This window comes from Nylanderia fulva, unplaced genomic scaffold (genome assembly GCF_048542155.1).
Source record: "Nylanderia fulva isolate GAGA-0341 unplaced genomic scaffold, ASM4854215v1 Scaffold32, whole genome shotgun sequence".
Taxonomy (NCBI): Eukaryota; Metazoa; Arthropoda; class Insecta; order Hymenoptera; family Formicidae; genus Nylanderia; species Nylanderia fulva.
Genome location: NW_028190390.1, coordinates 1,933,313 through 1,954,307, shown reverse-complemented (window position 1 = coordinate 1,954,307; position 20,995 = coordinate 1,933,313). Strand labels below are relative to the sequence as shown.

General features: G+C 28.7%; 1 protein-coding gene across 4 annotated transcripts in view; it reads left to right on the top strand.

The window, feature by feature from the left end:
• LOC114939364 (uncharacterized) overlaps positions 1 to 17,884 on the top strand; it is a 34,133-nt gene extending 16,249 nt beyond the window's left edge. The window contains exons 2-3 of one of the 4 annotated variants that reach the window (XM_085484855.1): positions 15,377 to 15,511; positions 17,320 to 17,884. In XM_085484855.1, coding sequence (XP_085340981.1) covers positions 15,377 to 15,511; positions 17,320 to 17,362 — 178 coding nt within the window. In that variant the 3' untranslated portion in view covers positions 17,363 to 17,884. Of the gene's footprint in view, positions 1 to 93; positions 9,093 to 15,376; positions 15,512 to 16,102; positions 16,311 to 17,319 lie in introns of those variants that run through there. The other 3 variants (XM_085484857.1, XM_029313641.2, XM_085484856.1) reach the window with 3 other exon arrangements.
• Positions 17,885 to 20,995: the final 3,111 nt, after the last annotated feature.

Below are 20,995 nucleotides of genomic sequence, written 5' to 3'. Positions count from 1 at the left end.
TAATATTTTCTGTATTGTGCTTTGATCTTTAAAAAATTTTGTTGCTTTTAAATAAATTTAAAAAATTAAGCTAGACTTACAAATATTTTTCAGCATGATACGGAGATCCAAAATGGAGTGAAGATTAAAGCTGAACCTGTTGATACGACTACATTAAATATTGACACAACGGATAGATTAGTTAAAAATATCTTTAATCTTAAAAATGATACGTTAGATAAAAATTGTTTGAATATGATTAATCGTGACGAATCATCATTATCCATAAACGACGTTTCGCCCCAAACTGTAAATAGTAGAAAGAGTAAACATATATTTAATAGTCATTCTGCATATATAAATAGCACTGATAAAACTAATTTAAAACGCAAAAGGACAATTGTTGAACGCGATGCTTTATCACAATCAAAAAAGAAACGTTCTAACGATTTTCAAATTTCTAAAAATGAGAATATTAATGCGTTTACAAAAACAACCGAAAAATTTGAAGAAAAAAAGAAACAGCAAAACATTAGCTCAAATTCTAGAACCAAAATGCGACACACTAATCAATCGTCGAAAAGAAGAGACCCTACTGAATGTAACATATGTTTTAGAAAATTCTCTTCTGTTCAAAATTGTGAAAGTCATAAACAATACTATAATGGAGATTATAAATGTAAAAATTGTAACAGACATTTTATTACGAGGAAGAAACTTAATTTACATGTTAGGAACAGTTGTAACGCGACACATGACGTTTATCGTCCCTCAAACTTAGTTTGTAATTTTTGTAATCGTGTTTTTAGAAATAGATTTAAAGCACTTCTACAATCGCACATATTTCACGTACATAGTGAATTAATAAATTCTAGTAACATAATTAAACGCAAAAAACTGAAGCCTAAGAATGTAAATACATTTTGTAAAAATGCCACTTTGAAAACTGATGCACATGAAGAGTCACCACGTACAAATAATCTCATGAAATCGGAGAAACAAAATGCTCTTATAAATAAAAATGAATCTTGGAACGATGATGATATGGTGAAGACTGACGCCAAAAACTTAAAAACTGAAGAATTATTTAATAATGGAATGTCATCCACGAAAAAATTACGGCAACCAACATTAACGGAATATTTAGAATTTTGCAAAAAAAAACGCAATATTAATGCCAGTCCAAATAAATTTAATATTGATTCTAAGATGAAAGATAGTTTTCCATCCGCTTTATCTCATGATGAAAGAGAGGTAAAAACTTTGAAACCAAAGTTTTCAAAAATATATAATAAACAAGTTGATTCTTCATCTGCAAAAACAAATAATCTAGAACAAATGACACATTCTACTATGGAGCAAGATAAAAATTGCGAAGAGTCTAAGAAGCCATTTGTAAAATTACATGCGGATGTTGAAATGATGAAATCTTTTCTGGAAAAACTTCCAAATACAACCACCGAAGATAAAGGAATTAAAGATAGAAGAAATGACATGATTTCATGTTATCACGAGATGCCATATAGTTTACGATCTCTAAGAACTATAGCTTCTGCAGAAACAATTCCAAATTTAAGAAAAAAGAAGAAAAAAGATATATCTAAAAAATCTCAACTTAACACAGAACGTAATACTAGAACAAAACACGATGAGACTGATAAAATAGTTTCTAACTTTTGGAAAACTATTATGGTTCGTTTTAAATGTAAGAATTGTAGAATTATTTTAACAAGATGTGATGAGAAGATCAGAAATTGTCATCAAATTGCTACAACTGAAACCACGTTTAAAGAAAACAACTCCTTTTCTTCTCAATGTAATTCTACGTCATTTCAAGAAAGTGATATACAGAATAAAGTGGTACTGAAGAAGTTAGAAGTGTCTTTGGAACGTTTAGCAACTGTTCCAGATGCAGATGTAAAAGAGAAGATAGTATCAGAAGTCGAAAAATGTAATGATGGCTTCTTTTTGTGTAAAGTTTGTAAAAAAAGTTTCTTTTCAAAATCGGACAAGCACATGCACATTAAGTCGTCTCATATAGCATATATGTCAAGTATATGCGATGCACGATATAAGTTGAAACATAAATTACTTCAACATTACTTAAGTGAACATCTATCCAAACAAAATCAATGTTGCATTTGTTATGTACTATTATCTGATTATGTTGAGTTGAAACGACACTTAAGTATTCATTGTCTGAAATATGTTCGGAGAGAAAATGATCAGTACCCAATAGATATTGATATAAAATGTAGTTCAATTAAAAATACTTATAAGTGTTTTCGTTGTAACATGGTATTCCTAACTCAATCAGAGCTGATGATACATCAAAGTTTTTGCATATTACAGGAAGAAATGACCGAAGATCAAAAAGTTTCCATGAAAAAAATAAACACACTCTCGAAAATTATTTTTAAGATGCAGAGCAGTAAGAATGCTGATGGACTTCCGGTTACACATGATGAAAAGATTAATTTTAATGAATGCTCAAGTAAGAAGTCAGTAGAAATAACAAATAAACATCAGATATTGCTAATTAATGAAGAAGATCCGAAAATTGCTAAAGAAGAGTCAAAAATTAATGAAAATAAACAAAATTCTTCTGTTAATAATAACTTAGTTACGAAGAAAATCGAAACCATCAATGAATCACAAAACTCGGCAAAGCTTTTAGAAAATGATAATCCTACGATTAATAACCATGATGTTGCAAATGCGCAAGTGGATTCCATTAAATCAAAAATTATTGAAGAAGAGTCAAAAATTAATGAAGATAAACAAAATTCTTTTGTTAACAATAACTTAGTTACGAAGAAAATCGAAACCATCAATGAATCACAAAACTCGGCAAAGCTTTTAGAAAATGATAATTCTATGATTAGTAACCATGATATTGCAAATGCGCAAGTGAATACTATTAAATCAAAAATTATTGTTTATCCCTGTGATGTATGTGGAAAACAATTTCATAGCCACAAAAATTTGCAGCAACACAAACGTACTTTTAAAGATGCTACTGATCTCTGTCCAATATGTTGCACTGCGTTCAGTTCGAAACGTCTTCTACAAACACATATTACGGCGGCACATGTACCGGAGATCTCAAAAACTTATAATTTTCACTGTGTATTTTGTAATCAAGGTTTTATTAAAAAATATGAACTTCGACCTCATATATTACATCTGCATGACCAAGAATTACTCGATACACTCACGCGTGATTCTCATACGAATCAAAAAGCATCAAGTACTCATACAGCGGTGTGTAATATATGTAATTTGGTATTTGAAACTTATGATCGTTATATGGATCACAAAATGTATTATTATCAAAATCATACATTTACTTGCTCGCTCTGCGCACAAAATTTTCAAGGAATGTACATGTTGGATCATCACAACAAACTTACGCATTATTCAGAAGATAAACGTAAATCCTACAATTATATTTGTGACATATGCAACGAGGGATTTAATCTTGAGTCTCATTTTCATTCACATAATATGCATGTCCATTGGAATGAAAAGAAATTAACTGAGATTGCAAAAGAGTCTAAAGAAAGAAGCCAACTTGACGCATCCGAGGACCAAGAACAGATTAGTTCTACAAATCAACAAAAGGAAATTGAACAATCGTCCAATGAAAACATTTGCCAGATTTGTCAATTGAAATGTATAGATACTAATGATATGGAAAATCACATAGCATTTTACTCTAATGATGGCGATTTTAAATGTGACAGATGCAAGAGACAATTTAGAACACTTAATTTGCTTTATAAACATAGAACATTAACTCACATTTGTCGTGATATTTATAATGGACATATTTGTCACGTTTGCGGCGAAGTTCTGGAAACAGCTATTTTATTGGAATGCCATAAGAAACACTTTCATTTAAACGATATTGTATGCAATAACACGGATGATTGTAAGAATTGTGAACACGCATCATCTTCGAATTCAAATGAAGTAATAAAACATCCACTTAACTCTAATGATGTATATAACACAGCCAAATATAGATATAATTGTTTGTTTTGCAATATGAAGTTCTTGTCTGCTGATGCTATCCAGGCACATATTTTTCAGATCCATATTGATGAGTTGTTTGTCGAACACACTACGTTAAGCTCTATACCTTCCACGATTAAAGACGATAATATTCGAAAGCAGTTAGTTCAACAAAGGGTTAAAGTTAATCAAGCATCAATATTAACATCAGTAGCAACAACAACTATATCAGCAGCAGCAACTATAACATCAACATCAGTAACAACAACTATAGCACCAGTAACAGCAATTACATCATCATCATCAGCAGCAGCAGCAGCAGCAGCAACTACAACATCAGCAACAACAGCAACAACTACAACCTCAACATCAGCAGCAGCAACTACAATATCAATATTAGCAACAACAGCAGCAATTACAACATCAACATCAGCAACAGTAGCAGCAACTACAACAACAGCAACAATAGCAGCAACTACAACAACAACAGCAACTACAACATCAACATCAGCAACCGTAGCAGCAGCAACATTTCAAGATAATTATAGACAATTTCTTCAAGATAATACTTCAAATAATATTTTAGATAAACATGGGGTAAAAATAAAAAAAACTTATTCCAATTTTGATTTACCAAATAAAATCAAATTCATAGTTCCAGCAGATAATAAAATTGCGCTGAAAGTGCCTACGATGCCATCTATTAACGAAATTTGGAACAATGTTGCAACACCTGTTGCATCAAGTAGTCAATTTAATCAAAATTTTAAAACTTCAATTCTACCCACAATTCTATCCACTAAATCAACTAATAAGCTCAGAAAAAGTGATACAAGTGATTTAAAATCTAAATCGATTAATGAATTTAGAACCAACATTGTTTCGCCAATGATTAAATCTGATTTTAAAATCCTACCTGTAATCCAATCAAATGGATCACACAAATTTGTAATTGTTCCACAAACTATAAAAAGTAATGCAATTACAAATAACAATTCTAATTACATGTGTCCTTTATGTCCATTAGAGTATCCATCTTTGTTCTTTTTTAACGCTCACCTGAAATATGCTCATGCAGATTTTATTCAAACTGATGATAATCCACAATTGAATCAATTAACCCAGAAGGATTTATTTCTAATAAAATGTTTATTATGCTCATTTAAGTTTACTGATGAAAACAAGTATAAAAGTCATTTGAAAAACTCTCATAATTATGTACATATTCCGAACTCTAAGAATGTGAAAACAAAGGATGATAATAATCAATCAACCCAGGTATCTCTAATAAAATGTTTATTATGCTCATTTAAGTTTACTGATAAAAACAAGTATAAAAGTCATTTGAAAAACTCTCATAATTATGTACATGTTCCGAACTTTAAGAATGTGAAAAAAAAGGATGATAATAAAAATAGCACAACTCCTGAAATTATTATTGTTGATGATGATGACGACAATGTCGGTAATAGTTTAGATCAACCTACAGTCGAAACTACAGTCATGCTCGGAAAACAGAATGAAAAACAGAATGAAAAATTTGGTAAATTGAGAGTGAAGCCTTTTGCGAAAATTATGGAAAACTTATCTAAGGAGCATGCATTGAAAGTACAGTCTAAGTAAGTCTCTCATTCTTCATAAAAGCTTTCAAGGTGATTTTGACAGTGCAGTTAATGACATTAATTGCTTTAAGTATTTTTAAGTAATAGTAAGGTTTCTTACATACTAATACACAGAATGTTGTTTCGGTTTTGATGATTTGTCACAGAAAGTTAGTTAAAGGGAATTAATTTATTCATTCTGATTTATAACATGCAGATATGATTTCTAATTGATATTAGAACGGATTGAGTCGCTGCATAAAATATATAATACTATTATGTCCATCCAATTAAACTAATATAGCGAAATTATTATCTAAAATTATTATACGAATACGTACAAATAAGATATTTGAATAAGTAGAATATTATTGGAGATATGTATGAAGCTCTTCGAACTAGATGTTTACATGTATCTTTGTATCTATTTCATAAAAATAAAAAACAGTTCTTATAGAGTTAGTAGTATAGTTAGGGTTAGATTATATAATTAGATATATCTATAGAATCTTATATTTACAATTGATTATCATAGAAATGTACAATTTAATTAAAATATAATTATTTAATACATTGTAAAGTAACGCTTTCAATTATAATTAAATAAATTAAATAAATTCTTAAAATGAAAACTATTGTTAGAAATTCTAATAATTTAATATTATTTGTAATAAAGTAAAGTCTCCTTAAATTTGGCCCCGTAGTTTTAATATTTTTCTCTATGTACTTCTTTAAATATATACTAATGTCGCTTGATGATGAGGCACAATATTTCTACAAATTTTAACAGCTTGGTATGCGCATCTGCGTTCGCACAAGTACAAGGCATATTGTGCTATACTGATAAAAGTATTTTTCAATTTTTTCCCAAGAATTTTCTGCTCTTCTTACTACATAAGGCAAAAATTAAGATTTTACTATATTTGTTGTATATAAAGAACAAAAGTAATTTTTTTGTTAACATTATAGAATTTTGAAAAGTATTGTTTATGTAGCGCTTAAGAATGTCTGTAAGTATACAACAATGTACGTACTGACAAAAATGAAAATCCGAACATCAAGAAGGAGTTATGTTAGATGAATGAAAATTACACAGAATGTTTGTTCACATAAATAAGTGTTTACATTGATACCAATTACAAGATCACAATTCATAGGAAGTGCGTGTAGTGGCATGGCAAATACAGAATAGAATTTTCTATAAATACTTGAAAGCTGTTTGTAAACATTAGTATCACTGTGAAAGGCTATGCTAACATATACTACGATTGTACAGAATACCTTGAAAGCGATACTGCACTCATTAATTAACTCAATTTGAACGAGATTGTGTGATAGGCCTCGAGAAGATGAATTTTTGTATCGTGAAATCGCGATAAGAATGAGACATCTCTTCTGTGTACAACTATTGGCAATAACCCTGAAAACTGCTACTAAATGACTGGGATTTGGACCTTTCCGATCCACTGGAAAGAGCGAAGATCGGCACATTCCTGGATGGTCCTGGCGGAGCAGAGTGCGTCTGCAGCATAAATTCAAGCTGCAATTATATTCAACGACACCATAAAAACTGTTTTCAATTGTTTATTTGAGAGTGTCTGCTCTAGCCGGCTTGTGGCGTGCTTGCCAGTCTTGTTCTATCAAATTCATCTTGAGTAATATTGCACAAGAGCCCTGGATAGTAGAATGGAATACTGATTGTTTGCAGCTTGTCCGTGAAAACCACAATCATAGTAGAATATTAGCATAGCCTTTCATAGTGACCTTAATGTTTATAAACAGTTATTCTATAGGTGTTTAATGGAAAATTCTATTCTATATTCGCCATGGCGCTACATACACATCTTATGAATTGTAATTTTGTAACTGGTATCAATGTTAATATTCATATAAGCAAACATGCTGTGTAAATTTTATTCATCTAGCATAAATCTTTTATGTTGAGATTTTCATTTGTGTCAGTATTATATTACAATGTATTATTGTATTATAATTATATTTTTGATTTATTAATAATGTTATTTTTTATATCCTAGGAAAATGTTTTGAAAATCAACAATAATTTTTAAAATTTTCATGTTTATAAATTTCATTATTTCTTGTTTATAGTATAGTATATAAGTTAGGTTATAGTATATAAGTTTATATTGTAATTTTAAGTCTGTTTTTAGCTTTATAAAATGTGTATATATAAAGATAATATAAAGTTAAAATTATTTGTAGAGTCACTTAGATACGATTAGTTAAAGAAATTTATTAAATAGGCGGCTTTTTAATAGTTATGAATATTTCTTTATCTTTTCGATCTATATAGACATATTTTGAAATTTTCAATCATTTTCTATTTTTTTTTTGTTCTGATTTGTTTCCTAATGAAGAAAAAAAATTAACGATTGCAAAAATAGTTATAAGGTACTTTGTTTATTTAAAATTTTTTGAAGATTTTTTTCAAGGTTAGATTTGATTAGATTAAGTTAAATTAGGTACATAACACATTAAGCATATAATTACACAAGAAATCATCGATTTTTCAAAATCTATATATATGTATATATGTATACGTATATATATATATATATATATATATATATATATATTGTATTCAGGAAGAGAACGCAACTTTCTGCGCATAAAGTGGGGAGAGCGTGGCTACTCACATTCAGTAACGTATATATATATTATATAAATACGGCATACCAGGTCTAGATTTATTGTTTGATGTTTCGGGGGCTTGGTGTCATTCATTGCAGGTACTAACAAGTTACAAAAACAGTAAAGGGGGAGATCATGGACGAAAATCTGTGCGAAATAGACGAATTTTCATCTGAATATGCACGATCTCTCCCTGGATACTGTATACATATAGTATACTATAGTAATTAATTAAATTTGTCGCTATTTTTTTTTTGTAAGAAAATTAATTTGGATGGAATTATAAGATGCTAATATTTTATGTGTTTAATGCATTAATATTACTGTAATAATTATTAATAGTACATTTGAAATAGTATTATTAAGAAAATTTGTAAAAACAATGCAAGTAAAATGTTTGAAATATGTATTTTGAATTGCATAATACTATATGTATATATATATATATATATATATATGTATGTATAAGGAAGAATGAAAAATATATTTTAGAAAATGTATATTTTGAATTCAGCATACAAAATCGTATGAAATTAAATTAATTAATAGTTGTTATTTTTAGTTGTGATCATTAATTGTGATTATTTATTTTTTTTTGTAATCATATATTAGAGAGAAGGAGAGAAAAAGTGAATTCATGAATAGATATACTGGATAAATTATATGATCAATGTAATTTATTCGAAAACAAGATAATGTTTTAGAAAAATAAAATTTTTTCTTGTGTATGGCTTACCAAAAAAAATGTACACATTGCGTACTTTTTATATATTATATATTACTCTTATACATATAGTACTTTTTATATATTATAAATAAATTTGATTAAAAATTGTTATTTTACATGGACAACAATTTAGCCTTTCTTATTTTAGAAACGTTTTCCTTATTTCTCAAGAAACAATGTTTATAGAAGAAATTTACAAAGAATGCATTTTTGTAACGTGTAATGTTATTTTACCGAGACTTTTTGGAGGTAAGTAAAAAAAATATATACATTATATTTTATTTATCAAAGATTTATCTTGGTCTGTCCTGATTTTTGTGAATTAGGCTAAAGCTATTGAATTTTATTGCACCATCTTATTTGTCTGATATAAATTTTTACTATTCTCAGGCTGTGTATTCGATAAAACGGTTGTTCTCGTAAAAGTTTAAGTTTTAACAGAATATTTATAAGAATATTTTTTCGCCGGCTAGGAGTTTATGTCTCACTTTTTGCAACATATGTATCGCTTTGATTTATTTGAAAAAAAGCATACTTCTACTATCAAATAATCAAAAAGTGTTAGTTTCTAGATTGAAATTATTTCATATATTATGTGTAATATTATCAATCTTTTTTTTTAGTAACATATTTTAAATGTACAAAATTGTTAGTTCGATGAAATTTAAATTAAAAAAAAATTAAAATTAAAAATATGAAATTTTTAGAATTGCAATATAAAAAAGTCCAGTTTATTTCGGTCAGTGTATTTGATGCACAAAATGATATTTATAACTCTACGATTTTTTTACAAGGGTTTTTGCATGAGCGAGATCTATCTCCTATTATGTAGCGCGATGCAAAATAAGATTTATAATAATATAGTTCTATATATAAATTTGCAACTTTGTATACGAAATAAGATATAGTCACATTAGGGCTCCTGGATTGTCGCCGCAGCCATATTTAACTGTGACGTCAGAGGCGAGAAATGACACGCTAAGAATTCTTGTGTGGTATTTCTAAATAAAAAAATATTCGGCTAAAACTATACTTTAGTTTGCTTTAGTACACTTCTAAAAGACTTCGAAAATAATCCTTTCCTCTAATAAATAAATAGCTCTAAAATAAACGTCAAAGTTAGCCTCATTATGCAGGAAAATACACTACGGTTTGACACTGCCGATAGGAGTGGAATATGTTCTTTCCACGATTAAAATTCCTCGCTAATCTTCGTTTTCGAAGTTTTTTACGGGTTTTACGTATACACCACACGTCACAAAACTAGCGTAAAACGAATACTAACGAAATGCCACGCAAGAATCTTTCGGGCTGTCATTTCTCACTTAGAGAAAGAGACAGAACTACATTTCTCGCTTAGAGAAAGAGACAGAACTATAATCCGCCTGATGTCGCTAAATTAAATTTGCAGATTGGCAATATATAATGCGTAAATATTTTTATTAATTAATTTATTGATTAATTTTTACGTTACAAAAAATATGTATATATTAAAAAGATAATACAAAAATAAATAATACAATATAGATAATCGTTTATTTATATATCGATTTTTCTGATATTTCAAATAAAAATAATTTTTTCGAAGGATAAAATAAACAAAGAAAAAACTGACCGAACACAGAACGCAGAATGCGTTATATTTGTTGACTTTACTAAGAGAAAAGATTCTGCATATCTATTCGTTTGTTGGACGTAAGTATTACATTTTACAGTACGAATTGACGAGAATTCAATTTCAAAACTGGAGACTCAAGTCTTCATTTCACGAACTACAAATCAGAGGATGCCTTTGTGAACGTCTCCATGCATTCGTTGTTGCGGGAAATGATGTACGATATCAATATTACAGTACTTATGCATGCGTAAACGCAAGCGTAGCAAAGGATTCATCCTATTCGACATTATTATGGAGATGCGTATATGCATAATTATTATGAATGAAATTATGAAAATGATTCAGTCGATCGTCTTCCAGCTTGTAAATGTATTATAAACTAAAATATTTGAAATATTTGATATATTTGATATATTTGATATATTTTATTGGTATAATGAAAATTTCTAAGCATCGGTATATTATATAATTTTTAAAAAATATAAATAATTTTTTTAATTTTTATGTTTTTTATATTTCGAAAAATATTCGAATATAAGTATTTTAAAATACTCGTATAAGCACATTGGGTCCTAGAAAATCTTTAAGATTGATTTAAATTTTAAGACTTCCAAAAGGAAATTAGTGTATTTTCAATTTTATCGTAAAACTATTTCATAGTATTTTTTTGAATGATAATTGATTTTTGAATATGACTCAAAAAATCTTTCAATGATTTGTAATGTCATGTGTAGATAGAGATTGTTGATAATGATATAATTGTTGATATGATGTAATTTAAGACACAACATAATAGAGAAAATATTACTAACGAATAATAAATAAAAGCGCATTATGAACTATTGAACAAAAGTATAGACAATAGAACAGGGAATAGAAAATATGCATCGTGATAGAAGCAGGGAATAATATATATTCTTTTGTGCCTAAAATTTATTAATCAGATAATTCAAATAGTAATTTTGTATTGCAAATTCAATTATTACCGACATTACGAGTTATGAAATTGGTTTATACAGTCGATATATAATATATTATTAATTAATATTAGCGTAATCTTGTGTGGGGAATTCTAAATATATAGAGGAGAAAGTTGGATAAAACCGAGTAGGCGGGTCAAATTGGATACCTCTATTTCTGCATGATAAATATTTATTATCTGGTCGTGTTATTAGTTATAAATTAGCGTCATTACTAAACACTACGTAACAGTAATATAACATCGATGTTATAATTTCCCACTCAACAATGTAATTGTTACATTGCAAGGCATGTTATATTTGCGGTTACATTGTTGAGTGGGAAATTATAACATCGATGTTATGTTACTGTTCCTTAATGTTTAGTGGATATTAATTTGATATAATACTTCTTTTTTGAAAGAAGTTAAAAATTTTCGAACCAAAAAAGATTGATATCGGGGCAATTCACTCAAATCACTGTAAACTATATTGCATTAGTTTTTATCGTTTCTTTTACGTCGAAATATACAGTCGCCGTGTTTATTATTTTCCTCGTGTTGGGATAAAACCGGAAAATAAAAATTAGGACTTTGGGTCATATTTTTGTTTATAGAATAATAGGATAAAACAAAAGTATAAAAATATTTTTAATAAATCCAAGTTATGGATTAAACTTATTGGGAATTTTGGTTTAGTACATCGTTATCAAAGTCTGATAATCTAAAAGATATTTTTAACTAGACAGTTCGTTTATAAATATATGGTTTATCTTACTGTTTGCTGCGAGTGACTTGACTCGAGATATAGTCGTATCTTTTGATAGCTAAAATATGATATCTGTGAATTTCAGATTCTTTGTCTCTTTCTCTTATTTGGATCAAACTGAATGAAAACAATTCTATTATTAAAAGTTTGAAGTTTATTAAGAATTAATTCTCTCTTTTTAATTTTTGTAGAAGTATAAAAATTTAAGACTACAGAGTGTATCAGACCACTTGTGCCAGCCGAATATTTCAAAAACCGAGAACGACAGACAAAAATGTTCCTTACAAAAGTTGTAGGGTTTTGAATAACGCATTACATAGTAATATTAGTATGACCTTGAATAGCGTTGTCAAGATCACTTTTAATTTCTTAAATGGAATCCCCTACTTTTCATTATATATTCTTGTAGCTGATGTCGAGAGCTTTCCAAAACACTATAATAAAACATTTTTTCATTAAGTACTTTTTGAATTATAAAGGTTTGAAGTATACAATTTTTTTACATAAAATGTAAAATATCGTGCAAAATATTTAGTTTTCGGTAATCATACCTTAATACTTTTATTCACGGAATAATGAGACCAATCGATTAATGTAAAGAAAACACATAATTGGTTTTAAAAAAATATGTTGCAAATTACATACACCCTTTTTAAAGCAACTATGTGTTTTCTTCACACCAATTGATTCGTCTCATTATTCCATGCATAAAAGTATTAAGGTATGATTATCAAAAACTAAATATTTTGCACGATATTTTACACGTTATTAAAAAAAATTGTTAACTTCAAATTTTTATAACTTAAAAAGTACTTAATGAAAAAATGTTTTATTATAGTGTTTTGGAAGTTCTCGACATTAGTTACAAGAATATATAATGAAAAGTAGGGGATTCCATTTAAGAAATTAAAGGTGATCTTTACGTGATCTTGACAACGCTATTCAAGGTCGTATTAATATTATTATGTAATGCGTTACTCGAAACCCTACAACTTTTGTAGGAAACATTTTTGTCTGTCGTGCTCGGTTTTTGAAATATTCGGCTGCCACGAGTGGTCTGATACATTCTGATATATACTATTTGAAAATTATAATAGGATTTATAATTGAAATTAAAGTAGCAAGCGAACAAATACAGAAATAATAGAATTCAAAACTAATTTTGAGAAATTTTAACGAAGATGAGAAGAATATTTTGTCATTAGAATAATAACAGGAGCGAACTTGAATTGTTTTCCTTACTTTAGAACGGGAGCTGTATATATATGTGAAAAAAATTTCGTTTGCAAGAATAACGAGCGCTAAGTGTTCGTGTAAATTTAAGAATCTGAATAAATGCACTCTATTATCAGCTTTCTCCACAGAAGTAACCCAAGTACGAATCACGAATGGTCGTGCTTGTCTGAAATTAACAGTTAGTTAGCGGACCAGATATCTGCGGTTATTAAAGAATATATAAAAAGTTTTCTCCGTTTATGCTTTGAGTTTTGATAGGGATGAGATATATTTTTTTAAATGATATACAAGCCAACTTTCTACACACATATATTCTATTTCAAAAAAGTACTGTTTTAGTTTTACTTTTTATTACAATAGCGTTTTAAAATTTTTAAGTTTAATATTGTACGATAATATTGTACACATTTTAAACGGTTTGTCTTACTTCTGTTTTTCGTCTTTTTAATCGAAATGTTATTATTTTTATGCAAGTAATATTTTAAAGATTTTCGAAATTTAAATTTTGAGGAAACAATTACAAAAAGAACTTAAAAAAATGTAATGCTTTGGAATAAACAAAACATTGTCCGTAAATTTTCAAAGGTGTGTAATACAAATTTTGAAAGCGTTTGATGACCCGTCTATACTAATTACAAAAAATACTAAATTATGGATTAAAATGAGACACATTAAGATTAGGGGTGAAAGAAAGAATAACGAATTGGGAATACAAGAAATGATCAATCAACGAATTTAAGACAAGAGAGACGAGAGGAAGAAGCATTATATATTAAAAATGTTGGATGCGAGAGAAAAGTAGGAAGTAAAAGTATTTCTTGCATCGGATACACGGATTATTTAATTTTGCATAAGCAATTAAAGATATTAAAACAATATGAATTATTAATGCGCAACAATTTATTTTATCATTTATTATTTATTATTATTATTTACTGTAAAATATACTTCACGATTTTTGTGCTCTCTTTCTTTCTTTCTCTTTCTCTCTTTGATACATTATTTATCATGTTACAAAATGATAAAACATATCAATTGTTTGTTGTTTCTAATCATAGTTAGATAGCACGTGTAAATAGCATGCATTTTTGGCGAGCGGGAAAATTGTCCTTTGTACGATGACTGGGTTTTTCTCGTATACTTGGTCCTTCTCCTTATCTCGCATCATCCATCTTGCTCATATACCTCTTTATCAGCTCACTGCAAGGCACATCTTCTGGCGAACCAACTGGAAGACCTTAGGGACATTAATAATCTTACACTAAGCTGTCTGAAAAGGCTCGCGAGGCACAACCGGGATGAAGCGAGATGAAAGAGCCGGAGGTGGACGATGAGCTGGATGAACATAAGGGGTTAAAAGAAAAGATCAGTGCAGAAGAAAGGGGAAAGACTATCATCCTAATAGAATCCATCTTCTTGGTGAAGCCTGACGCTGGATCATCCTTGGTAGAGGACATTTCGCTGAGAGATCACACGACTCGACCATTTCTCGATTAAGCTTTCGGTTTCAAAGGGAATATCATAGCATGATTCTTGAATCCTATGTCAATTGGATCTTGCTGCACGCGGTGTGATACACAGCACGGATCATGTTAATAATTTTTTTTAGAGAAATGTATTAAATATATTATATAAATTAATATAATCGAGAAATGAGAGCTCACATACGTAATATGAATTGAGAATTAATTAAAAAGGATTGGATTAATCATTTAACATATGTAAAAGTAATTTGAACTAGAAAGAGCTTGAGTTTTAACAGTTTTTAAAAATATATTGTTTTTAGATAAATAATTGTTTTAAAATATATTGTTTTTAGACAAATAAATTCAAGAAAGAAAATATCGGTAACAATGAAAGAGAGTGTCGAAGGAAAAAAAGAGTATTCCACTGATGGAATCTATTGTCTCGTCTATCGATTACGTGTTCCTATGCAGATTGAATCGCAAGCTAGGTAAGGCAATTCGATCGCGTTTCACGATTAAACCAAAGCGTGACTGTCGATTATACTTGATATGTCGCAGAAAACATTTCGGTAAAATAGAACATCTTGAAAATCAGTCGCTTTTATGGATTGTCGGTTATGTTGTATGACTGAGGTAATTTAATTTTTTTTAAACTTGATTAAATTTAATTAAGTCTTGGAATAAAATTAAAGAAAAACATTTTATATAAATATTGCAAGTAAAATAAAATTGTAAACCTAAAGAATATGTTAGTCTTTATATACTTACACATATAGTTATACGTAGTAATAATAGAGTATGTGCATTTTTATTTATATTTTTTACGAAATAAAATTATTTCACTTCTTTTTGAAGATAAACGATATTAAATATATTTGATATAACTTTGTTTTTCTTGCAAAAGTTAATGTGTTTTTTAGTTGCATATGACATACTTAGATTTCCTATGGAAAATGGAGATGAAATATAAACAACAAAATTAAATGATTTTATAAATTGAATCTATAATTGTCTTCCTTTTTTCTATATGACATCTATGTGCTTGAAAGATACAATTATCGATTTCTACTTTTGCGCAGGTAGCACAGAATGTCTAATGGACGTCCAGTTTTGGTTTTTATTTAATCCAAACATTTATAGATAATATATGAACATGGACGTTCAAAATATATTTATATTTAGACGTTTTAAAAATGTTTATTTTACGTACCTATACAACATAAAACATTTAATTACATTGCAACAATGTAATAATCTTACAAGTTGTAACACATAATATTGGAAAGACATTATAAGACCATTTATGAAAATATAAAATATTATAAAAAAAATATAAAAAATAAAAGTAGTTGTTAGTTCCTTTATTTACCGCTATGTGACGCGCGATGTGCTATATCTGTCTTTCATATTTAAAATTATGAGAATTATATAAAACTTACAAAAAGCGATTATTAAAATTAAAATAGTCGGATATCCGGATATAAACATGAACTTGGACAGTTTCAATAATTTTTTTTATCTCTCTTTGATGTCTGCAATATTTCTGCAATTCTTTTGATGCTATATAACTAATATTAGGCAGGTGTATATAATACTTTATCAGCAAGAGCGTCTGCAGAATTTTTTCCAGGAAAGGGCATATCACTTTCAGATTAATTGATAAAAAAATTTATACTTTAATATTTTTACATCTTTTAATATTAAAGTTTTCTTACCGCGACAAGGTAGATGTAAATCGAGAAAAGTTTTTGTTTTTTTTTTTGTTTTTTGTATTTAAAACTTTTTTTGTATTTTTAAAATTTTAATTTAATTATTTGAATTAAAAAAATTTTTTCCCATTTTCTAGGGGGGAGGGACACGTGCCCATTTCCCCTCCCCCCTGCGGACGTCCATCTTTATCTACACCTATACCTATTTTAAAAAATATTTTCAATGTTTGTAGACTCAATTTTAGTCTATTTAGTCCTTAAAATTTTTTGATTGTTTAAAAAAGTAACACTAGATATCTTTAAAATTTCCTAAAGATGTCTAAGGCTTCAATCTAGATGTTTTAAGTATGTATACAACGTTCATTATGTATATTTTTATGATAAAAACGTTATTATGCTGGCTTCGCCATGAGGAATTCAAGTCAATCGTATGAAATATTTAATATCGTTTTATTTCAGTGAAGTTATATATTTATAACTTATTATTAATCAGAAAATGAGACCTCGATTAATTCCGCAATTGATTGTGATTACATGTAACATTAACTGTCATGTGGCTTGATTTCTTTCCAATCTTTCCAACGCAGGAAATGGCTAAGGAAAGGTGCTCGAAGGGAGAAAAGGAATTGAAAAATCTCATTACGCAAGAAAGAAGTTCACAATCGCATTCCGACATTTCTCACTCAAAGCACGGAGAGGGAAGCCGCGCTTTTCTCTCGCGATTCGGAGAAGTAATTAAATCGGTTGTACGCTCAAACAACGCCATTATAATCTCTCCCGAGATGCAAGAAAGAAACCGTATAATAACAAAGCATATAATAAGTTCATGAGACAATTAACGATGATGTAAAGCCCGCCCTCTCTCGCACGACTTGTGTAATTTGTAAAAGTCCGAAGAAATTCGATCTTTTCCTTTTTTCCCCGATTATGCGCACGATCGGAAATTATCGTAATGTAAAAAATTATTGTTAAATTCGTGATCGATTGTGCATTGTTTAATTGATATTGTGATTTTCATTGAAGCGTAATTTTATGTCGATGTTGATAGTATATTAATGGATATTGAGAGGTAAGTTGACTTTGGAACAACTTGCAATATTTAAACATTACAAATGTGAAACTTGATATATTTTATGAATTTATATACTTGTTAAGAAGAAAATTTACAAAGAAATTTCACAATTTATACTGCAATTGTGTTCAATCTTAATTTAAACCGTGAAAAATATATAAAATTTATATTAGTCAGTTATTGGTATTATGATTTATTTTTCTGATACAAAAAAACAGCGTAGATATTTTCAAAAAATTGATATTGTTACTTTGAATTTCAGTGATTACTGTACATTTTATCATTTATTAAAACTAACTGTTTTTGTGCTACCATAAAAAAATGCAAACTGTATTAGAATTTTTTTTCCAATTTTCACTGGTATAATGAAAAATCGCAGCAATCTTGAAAATTCTGGATTGCGTCAAATTGTAAAAAAAATATATTGAAAATGTTTGACCTGAATTACAAAGCAAATTTGAATTGCATCATGAATTACATATTGCGATTAAAATTATCGATATAAAAGTCGTTGTATGGACATGAATTATATATTTCGTTAAATAGCTTTCCCAAATTGTATGTTTAAAATTGTTTCACTCGAGTTACACAATGTGAATATTAAATATTTAATAAGTACATATTGTATCTTTCTATGTATATTTTTTATCTATTATTTCCCATACAATGATAACGATTTTCATATTTGTACGAAATTATAACTTTTGTGGTGGTTTTGTATCTAATGTAAATTTAAATTCAGACATATGCAAAAAATTAAATTAGTTGTTTTTATAGAAATTGAATCAATACGAAATATTTGATAAGCATTTCTCATTTCCTCTTGCAAGATTTTCTATATACTTTGATTAAAATCAAGGAAAACACTATTTACGGGGCTGCCTATAAATGTGTAATTATTACAACGTTTCGCAAAATTGATTTCGATATATCTAATTTTAAATTTGCAACAGAAAAAAGGATAGCTGGAAACGTGGATGGATTCGGCTCTTTTTATTGGCGCTAGATCAATATCGAGTATTTGACGAGCCTCTCACTCTGGCCCATCTCCCTTCACTGGCGATGCAAACGGAGGAATGTTGCGAGTAATTTATTTGAAAAATGTCATCAAAGGGACGTGGTCAATTCTGACGAAGCTTTTCACGGTTTATTGCCTCGATGTGCGCTGATAGGTTCACGTGACGTTTTCGGTTGACTGACGAGCATTCGGCAGAACAAACGAGATCACTTTGCACGATTACCGCCGTTCGTTGAATCGAGCGTGTTAATGATCGTCAGCATTGCGATAGATACATTTTTTTTAAACAAAATTTAACGATAAGAGATCTTTTTTCAAAAGAAAAAGAAACTTGATAAATGATATTTAAAAATTGTATATGCTGTTTCTCGCTAAGAATGTTATTTCTCCAGGATCTCTCAATTTGATAGGTCATTTTCATAGAATTTTTTAATTAGAAGAAGAATGCCGCAAAATGCCGCAAATCGCAATGCGCTACAATTCGTTTAATTTTCCAAATTCTAATCATTCTTCATTTCTACAGGGTGTCCCATAGTAAATTGCTGAAACTAATTAGCTGTCATTTTTTAATGCATGCAGTTATTGAGAAAACAAAAATTGTGTTGGACAGAGAAAAGTTTTTAATGGATATAAATAAAATATTTGTATAATAGTTTATTTTATTGATAAAAAGTAATGAAAAAAGTGCTAATAATTACATAAAACCACATAAACTAACGATAAATATTTTCAGTGCAAGATTTAATAGCAGCTATTGAAAGGATTATCATTAACATATAAACATTAAAAATGACATGTTAACAATTTTTGAGTTTTCGTAAAAGAACAATTTTGTATCAATTCAAATGATGCGCATTTCGAAAATATTTATCATTAGTTTATACATATGTGTATTATTAGCACCTTTTTATTACTTTTTTTCAATAAAATAAACTGATATACAAACATTTTATTTATATCCATTAAAAATTGCAGACTTCCTATTTTTAACACAATTTTTGTTTTCTCAATAACTGCATGCATTAAAAGATGATAGCTGATCAGTTTCAGCAATTTTCTATGGGACACCCTGTAATTAAATTAGAATTAGAATTGTTATATTAAAACATTTGACATGAAAAATATCTCTTTAAAAATAATATCTAACCAAAAATTTTGAAATTTTAATGTAAAAATTTAAAAAAATACTTAAAATTTTTAAACATTGCAATCTCTATTAAAAATTATTGATCGTAGTGCATCATAGTTTGTAACATTCTTTGTAAAAGCCTATCAAACACACCTATCAAAATTAAGGAGTCCCGAAAATAATATTCTTCCCTATATATCTTTTGTATAAACTTGGTTATACAAAAATTGTATAAATTTAGAAGCAATCAAAAGCAAATGTTTCAAAAAATTTTTATATTATTATTTTTATTGTCTCAACACTTAATTCCGAAATATAATAAACTCTACGTACAAACAACGAACATAAAAGTTACTCGTTAATACGATCGCGAACCGATAGATACTGTGGCGGAAGTGCTCGTCAGTATTCTATGCGTACTATTTCGTAACGGAAATGGCGTCACTCGTTAACCGTATTACAAAGCGGCGCTTGATCGCATTGTTGGTCCATCGTCACCGACGGTAAAACCCACAGATACATATGGTCCCGTCATTGTTGCACATCACGATTCATTTCGCCCGCGGAAGCGCACAGTTGATCGAATCGATACAATTTATTTGCTGTGCTTTCGCCGCGATCAAGTGACAAATTACAACGTATCGTTGCAATCGTTCGGAAATGATCGGGTACATGTTTCAATTCTAGACAGAAACGCGTTGTTGAAAAATCATTTCTGTCGAAATCATTAAATGCAGCACGGCTATTAATCTTACGCAATAAGCGCGATAATGAACACTCTATGTCCTCATGAACAAAAATTATTATATAAGTGATATCATGTGAAAATTTTTGAAGATGTAAATAGTTAAATCAGTGGTTCTTAATTTCTTCTTTTTGAAGTTACAGTTTTGATTATAAGAAAAATTTGTGGAACACCAAAATCATTAAGGTTATAAAACTAATAACAAAAATATGCATAAACATACTTTTTATTGAAAATTATACAGTACAGATTATATAAGTAACAAAATTTAAATTTAAATTTAAAAAAATGTTCATAAA